General features: G+C 46.0%; 1 protein-coding gene across 1 annotated transcript in view; it reads left to right on the forward strand.

Moving 5' to 3' along the window:
- Positions 1 to 1,613: 1,613 nt before the first annotated feature.
- The window catches only part of ARRB1 (arrestin beta 1), a 29,290-nt gene continuing 23,348 nt past the window's right edge, over positions 1,614 to 7,555 (forward strand). Inside the window, exons 1-3 of the mRNA XM_032219687.1 lie at positions 1,614 to 1,668; positions 2,571 to 2,615; positions 5,702 to 5,898. Of these exons, the coding sequence (XP_032075578.1) occupies positions 1,614 to 1,668; positions 2,571 to 2,615; positions 5,702 to 5,898 (297 nt within the window). The remainder of the gene's footprint in view (positions 1,669 to 2,570; positions 2,616 to 5,701; positions 5,899 to 7,555) is intronic.

Raw genomic sequence — 7,555 nt, forward strand, 5'->3', positions numbered from 1 at the left:
AAAGCTCTTCCAAGGAGGGGAGGGGGCAGCCAATGATCCTCTGGGCAATGTCGTTAACCCTCTGGAGCGCTGTCCTATCTGCCCCTGTACAGTTGGCAAACCAGACACAGGTGCAGTAAGTTAAAGTACTCTCTATGGTGCAGCAGGAGAAGGTCACTAGCAGTTTTTCATTCAGGTGTTGTTTCCTGAGAAGCCTCAGGTCGTCTAATCTCTGCTGGGCCCTTTCGGCCAGAGCTGCAGTGTGAGTTGCCCCAGGTCAGCTCCTCTTGGACCACAACACCCAGAAACTTAAAACTGGCCACTTGCTCCACTTGGTCTCCATTGATAACCAAGAGCTGGGTGTCCTTGGATTTAGGTAATTTAGATGTGCTTGGTAAGTAACTACATAAATACCATAACTTTTTAACATTTTTTTTGTTTTTTACACACACACACACACACACACACAGTATTTTTGGAGGGAGGGGGGAAGAGGAAGGAATTAATGCTGCCACAAGAGAATAATGCTGATGTCTTGTAAATTTTCAGTAGTCACCCCAGGACTAGTGAGCATTTTTTTGGGGGGGTTAATGAAGGTGTGTTTTCTTGATCTTATCCTAACTGCCAGCCAAGTGTCCATGTTTAATTGAGGAAGATCGGTCAGCTGCCTTATCCATCCAGTGATATATCTTGGGTAAGTTGCAAATTGCACTTAGCAGTAGTTGCTCTTTATGTTCTAACTGCATTTGCATCTGTAGTAGCCTTTAGTAGGCTGGCTTGTAGTTGGGTAAAAGGTTAGTTTTGATCCTTACCTCCCTCCCCCCACCCCCCAATATTCCCTATATCAACCTTGTATTGCCCCATTGATTCTACTTAGAAGATAGAGATAGAACAGGGTGGTTTATATCCAAGAAAGTCCAAGTAAAACTGTAGAAATGTGGTTTAACCTCTGACTTCCACATCCAGGATCCTTCTTTCTACTACAGTGTTTCTCAGCCTTGCTGACTTAATAATGTGTGGATTTCAACTCCCAGAATTCCTCGGGCAGCCCTGCTGTAGCATATCCAGATTTTCTTTAACATTGCCTTTCACAGCTCATTTTTAGGTCTCTTGGTTATATCTTTAGGGTAGCATTTCTCAATCTTGGCAGCTTCAAGATGTGTGGACTTTGATTCCCAGAAGCCTTAGCAACAACCATGCTGGCTGAGGAATTCTGGGAGTTGAAGTTCACACATCTTAAATTGGGCAAGGTGTGGAGAAACACTGTTCTAATAAGTGAATGGAATCCAGAAGTTTTTGAAATGAACTAATGTCCAGAATTGGTCCTTACCTATACATTTTACTTATACATTTTTAAGTAGGGGTTTGGTTTTTGTTTTTTTTAAATCCATGTTGCAGTCAGCCCTAAGAAAAGGACTATGCAATGCAGATTTATTGAGCAATCGGTAAAGATCCAGGCACTAAGTCTCCTGAGTGGGATTTATGCTGACCGAAGTACCAGGCACTAAATCAGCATTCCCCCAAATAGCCATTTTGAGCCTCTGTTGTTCAAAGATACCATCTGGGGTGCATAATTTGAACCCCCACAACATGACTAATTTGGGAGAAATAAAAAAAAAATCAGTCCACAAGGTATGGACACCTATGCAGAACACAAAAAAGTGAATCAAGAAGAATATCAGGTGTCAGGTATGTAGAGAGTAGACTAAAGTTTCTCCCTGTGAAAATTACAAGTTAGAATGTGAAGTCTTTGCTTGCCTAACTTTTGGGCACCTAGCAATAGCAATAGCAGTTAGACTTATATACCGCTTCATAGGGCTTTCAGCCCTCTCTTAGCGGTTTACAGAGTCAGCATATCGCCCCCACAGTCTGGGTCCTCATTTCACCCACCTCGGAAGGATGGAAGGCTGAGTCAACCTTGAGCCGGTGAGATTAGAACCGCTAAACTGCAGATAACAGTCAGCTGAAGTGGCTGCAGTACTGCACTCTAACCACTTGGCTCTTCAGTCTTCAGTCTTTTATTCAGGAGTAGCACAGTTTCTTCTGTTTGTCATGCAGGGCATTTTAAGATTATGCTGTCATGCAGTCATATCTCAGCTTAATAAACTACAGGAGGTTAGAGTGTTGTTTGGCCTATGTGATTGATCTTCACCTCACTTCCTTTCTTCATATCCCTCCCATCCTATCGCTTTCCTACCCTCCCTAAAATTTTGCTTATCCAGAAAATGATCTGAAAACAAGTTAAGATTTTAACTTACTCGTTTTGAACCTGACAGTGGTCCAGATACCAAAGAATAACAAATGGAAAGCTTTGGGGCATTATTGGAGTTAGCTGTTGTGTGGAGAAAAGAGGCTGCTGATATATTGATCTATTTAACTTAAATAGAATTATCTGAAAGAGAGGAGAAGGAAGGGAAGAAAAAAGAAGAAATGGGAGGAAGGAAAAGGAAGGAAGGAGAAGCAAGAGGGAAGGGAAAAGAAGAAAAGGGAAGGAGGGAGGGAAGGAAGGAAGGAAGGAGAAAGGAGAAGGAAGGGGGAAGTCAAGAACTAACTTTACTTCCACTTTGCTCTCATAATTCTTCTTTCTGCAGATGGTGTCGTCTTGGTGGACCCAGAATACTTAAAAGAGCGGAAAGGTAAAATAATTGATGATTTATTCTTAAATTTACCTAGCAACCCAACTCACACACAGCGGCAACGGGCCATGTTAAAAATCCCACTTAAAAATTCACCATTTAAAACACTCTCACTTCCATCTCAGGAGGTTGGGCCCAAAAACAAGCCGCATGATTTACACACTTTGAGCTACGCAATTTGGGGTGAAGACCCTTGGAATGGGGTGGGAGCAGGAATGGATTTTCAGAGGGGGGAAAATTGCAGACCACGGGAACCATTTGCACCACTCGGGTGACTCTGAGGACACAGATAAAACCTCCAAGTGGCCTCAAGGACCCTCTCAAAGGATGCAAAGGACCAGCTGTCTGCAAGGAGCGTCAATCCTTCCCTTCCCCACCATCCAGTCAGAGCTGAAGAAGCTTCTGGGATGAGAAGAGAAACGTCTTCAAGGAAAAAGAGAAAGTCCAGTTGACTCTTGATTCTTGGGGCCAACCATGACCTGGATGACGGAGAATCTCTACAGAGTTTTAACTATACAATTTGGGGTGAAGACCCTTGGAATGGGGTGGGAAAAGGAATGGATTTACAGAGAGAGAAATATGGCAGACTACAGGAATCTTTTGCACCACTCAGGTGACCTTGAGGACACAGATAAATCCTCCAAGTGGCCTCAAGGACCCTCTCAGAGGATGCAAATGACCAGCTGTCTGCAAGGACTATAAATCCTTCCCTTCCCCACCATCCAGTCAGAGCTGAAGAAGCTTCTGGGATGAGGAGCGAAATGTCTTCAAAAGAAAAAAAAAAAAACAGAAAATCCAGTTACCTCTTGAAAAGGCCCCTTTGGGAGATCCATAGCCTGGATAGCAATAGCAATAGCAATAGCAGTTAGACTTATATACCGCTTCATAGGGCTTTCAGCCCTCTCTAAGCGGTTTACAGAGTCAGCCTATCGCCCCCAACAACAATCCGGGTCCTCATTTCACCCACCTCGGAAGGATGGAAGGCTGAGTCAACCTTGAGCCGGTGAGATTTGAACCGCCGAACTGCAGATAACAGTCAGCTGAAGCGGCCTTCAGTACTGCACCCCTAACCACTGCGCTACCTTGGCCAGAGAACCTCTACAAACTTTAAGCCACATGATTGCTTCCGGTAGCAAAATCTAGGATCCGTCTTGGCTTACTTTTATCACAACAAGTCACCGAATCGGAAGAGCATTTAAATTAAAGCCATTTTTTTTTAAGAGTCCTTTAATAAAAGCGTGGCGACTCACTGTGAAAAAAAGGGTCAATTTGGGAAAATCGCATTTAATTCGATCATCAGCGCTACAAAAAAACTTCAAAGCAAACGTTGATTTGGCTTAGGAAATTGTCACCTCTCCAGTTTCCAAGAAGGAAACCTCCAGGAAGTCCTCGACTTCCGACAGCCCATTTAGCGGCCGTTCAAAGTTACGACGGCGCTGGAAAAAAAATGCGACTTATGGTGGTTTTCCACCCTGTTGCAGCCTTCTCAGGGTCCCTCGTTTCAAAATTTAGGTGCTTGGCAAATGATTCGCATTTATGACGGCCGCAGTGTCCCGTCAGAGTCACGTGATCCCCCCTTTGCGACTTACTGACGAGCAAATTCAAGGGGGGAAGGCAAGATTCGCTTAACGACCATGTTACTCTCTTAGCAAATGCAACGATTCGCTTAGCCACACCGTGGCAAGAAAAAAATCGTAAAAGAGGGCAAACTCACTTAGCAAATGTTTCACTCTGCAACATAAATTTTGGGCCATTAGATAATACCATTAGACCACAACGTTGGAGAAACTTGAAAAGCTGATAGGAAATCCGTTATAACTACCTGCATGGAATTAGCAACCTAGTCTTATACTAGGTAAGGCGAGATGAGCCATGGGAGATGAAAATATGTAAAGAGATTTATCTATTTTTGTATCTTGTATTTTGTAAATCTTGCCTTTTTTTATATAACTTTCAAATAAGGGGGGGGGAAAGAAAGAGAACCAGGTCATCCCCTGAAGAGGAGAATATGTAAACACAACAACGGATAGAGTGGATGGAGGGAGGAGTAGAAGGAAAGATAGGAAGGAGAGGAGAAAGGAGAGGAATAGGAGAAAGGGAAAGGCAGAGGAAGAATGGGAGGGAATGTAAGAGTAGGAAAGAGGGGAGGAATGGGAAGAAGAGGGGAAGGGTAAAGGGGAGGAAGGGGAAGGAGAGAAGGGAAAGGAGAGGAGGAAGGAAGGAAGGAGAGAAGAAAGAGAAGAAGGGGGGTAGGAAGGAGGGAGGGAAGCAGGGAGGGAAGGAAGGAGGGAAGGAAGGAGAGAAGAAAGGGAAGGAAGGAGGGAAGGAAGGAGAGAAGGAGAGAAGAAAGGAGGGAAGGAAGGAGGGAATGTAGGAGAGAAGGAAGGGGGGAAGGAAGGAGGAAAGGAAGGGGGAAAGGAAGGAGAGAAGGAGAGAAGAAAGGAGGGAAGGAAGGAGGGAAGGAAGGAGGGAAGGAGAGAAGGAGGGAAGGGGGAAGGAGGGAGGGAGGGAAGGAGAGTAGGAGAGAAGAAACGAGGGAAGGAAAGAGGGAGGGAGGGAAGAAGAAGTAGGACCGTTGTAAGATAAGATGGATCTATGGGATGGTAAGAAAGCAATCTTCAAGTATATTGTCAACTGTAGGGAAAAAATTGTTATAAATACATATTATTAATTACAGTTATGAGATCATATAATTGTGAATGTATATATGAAATTGATAAAATAAATAATAATAATAAAAAATTTGGGGCCCAATTGTGCATGGGGGGATGGGGGAGGGGAGCCGGATTCACTTAACGACCGTAATGACTAGCTCAACAAAGGCAGCGATTCCCTGGACAACAGAAAAGCAATGAGATGGGGGAAGGAGGGGCGGGGGCAATCTCATTCCTGGGGGAATGACGTTGCAAAGGAAGGGAGCCGCCACCAAGAAGGCCCTGCTAGGTGTTCTTCCTTGACCGTTGAGTTTTTCTTCTTCTTAAACTTGGGTGTTTCCTCCCGTGGGTCTCGGAATCGAATTCTGACAGGTCCCCCTTCCCTAACCTTTGTCCCTCTGTTGATTTCGGGCATCTTGTTTCTCCCCGCAGTTTTTGTGACGTTGACCTGCGCTTTCCGTTACGGCCGCGAGGACCTGGACGTGCTGGGCCTCACCTTCCGCAAGGACCTCTTCGTCTCCAATGTCCAGGCTTTCCCTCCAGTGGCCGAAGAGAAGAAGCCGCTGACGAGGCTGCAGGAACGGCTGGTGAAGAAGCTGGGGGAGCAGGCGTACCCCTTCACTTTCGAGGTACTTCCCTCTGCTCTCCTTCCGGCCTCCGGTTGCCGTCCGCGCAGTCTTGGTAGCGAGGCTACTTTGGATAAGGTGGAGGATCTAAACGTGGTAGAATAGAATGAGCTGGAAGGGACCTTGGAGGTCTTCTAGTCCAGCCCCCTGCTCAAGCAGGAGACCCTATCCCGTTTCAGACAAATGGCCGTCCAGTCTTTTCTTGAAGACCTCCAGTGATGGAGCATCCATAACGTCTGGTGGCAACTTCTGTTCCACTGATTAATTGTCCTAACTGTCAGGAAATTCTTCCTCCGTTCTAAGTTACTTCTCTCCTTGATTAGTTTCCACCCATTGCTTCTTGTCCTACACTCGGGTGCTTTGGAGAATAGTTTGACTCCCTCTTCTTTGTGGCAACCCCTGAGATACTGGAAGGAAGGAAGGTGGGAGGGAAGGAAGTTGGGAAGGAAGGAAAGAAGGAAGGAAGGAAGGATCTCTCCTTGATTAGTTTCCACCCATTGCTTCTTGTCCTGCCCTCAGGTGCCTTGGAGAATAGTTTGACTCCCACTTCTTTGGGGCAACCCCTGAGATACTGGAAGGAAGGAAGGTGGGAAGGAAGGAAGGAAGGAAGATGGGAAGGAAGGAAGCAGAGAAGAAATGGAGGGAGGGAGGAAGCAAGGAGAGAAGGAAGGAAGGAGAGGAGGGAAGGGAGGAGAGGAGAGGAGGGAAGGGAGGAGAGAAGGAAGGATGTCTCCTTGATGAGTTTCCACCCATTGCTTCTTGTTCTGCCCTCAGGTGCTTTGGAGAATAGCTTGACTCCCTCTTCTTTGGGGCAACCCCTGAGATACTGGAAGGAAGGAAGGTGGGAAGGAAGGAAGTTGGGAAGGAAGGAAAGAAGGAAGGAAGGAAGGAGAGAAGGAAGGAAGGAAGATGGGAAGGAAGGAAGCAGAGAAGAAATGGAGGGAGGGAGGAAGCAAGGAGAGAAGGAAGGAAGGAGAGGAGGGAAGGAAGGAGAGAAGGAAGGGAGGAGAGAAGGAAGGATGTCTCCTTGATGAGTTTCCACCCGTTGCTTCTTGTTCTGCCCTCAGGTGCCTTGGAGAATAGTCTGATTCCCTCTTCTTTGGGGCAGCCCCTGAGATATTGGAAGGCTGCTATCATGTCTCCCCTAGTCCTTCTCTTTGTTAGACTATACTAAATTAGACTACAACAGAACTGGAAAGGACCTTGGAGGTCTTCTAGTCCAGCCCCCTGCTCAAGCAGGAGAACTTATACCATTTCAGTAAGTGACTGTCTAGTCTCTTCTTTAAAACCTTCAGTGATGGAGTGCCTATGATTTCTGGAGGCAACTTGTTCCACTGATGAATTGTTCTAACTCTCAGGAAATTCCTCCTCAGTTCTAAGTTGCTTCTCTCCTTGATTAGTTTCCCTTGATTTCCTCCTTGATTCTTGTCCTGCCCTCAGGTGCTTTGGAGAATAGCTTGACTCCCTCTTCTCTGTGGCAACCCTTGAGATATTGGAAGGAAGGAAGGTGGGAAGGAAGGAAAGAAGGAAGGAAGGAAGGAAGGAAGGAAGGGAGAAGGAAGGAAGGAAGATGGGAAGGAAGGAAGCAGAGAAGAAATGGAGGGAGGGAGGAAGCAAGGAGAGAAGGAAGGAAGGAGAGGTGGGAAGGGAGGAGAGGAGG

The sequence above is a fragment of the Thamnophis elegans genome, chromosome 6, assembly GCF_009769535.1.
Source record: "Thamnophis elegans isolate rThaEle1 chromosome 6, rThaEle1.pri, whole genome shotgun sequence".
Classification (NCBI taxonomy): Eukaryota; Metazoa; Chordata; class Lepidosauria; order Squamata; family Colubridae; genus Thamnophis; species Thamnophis elegans.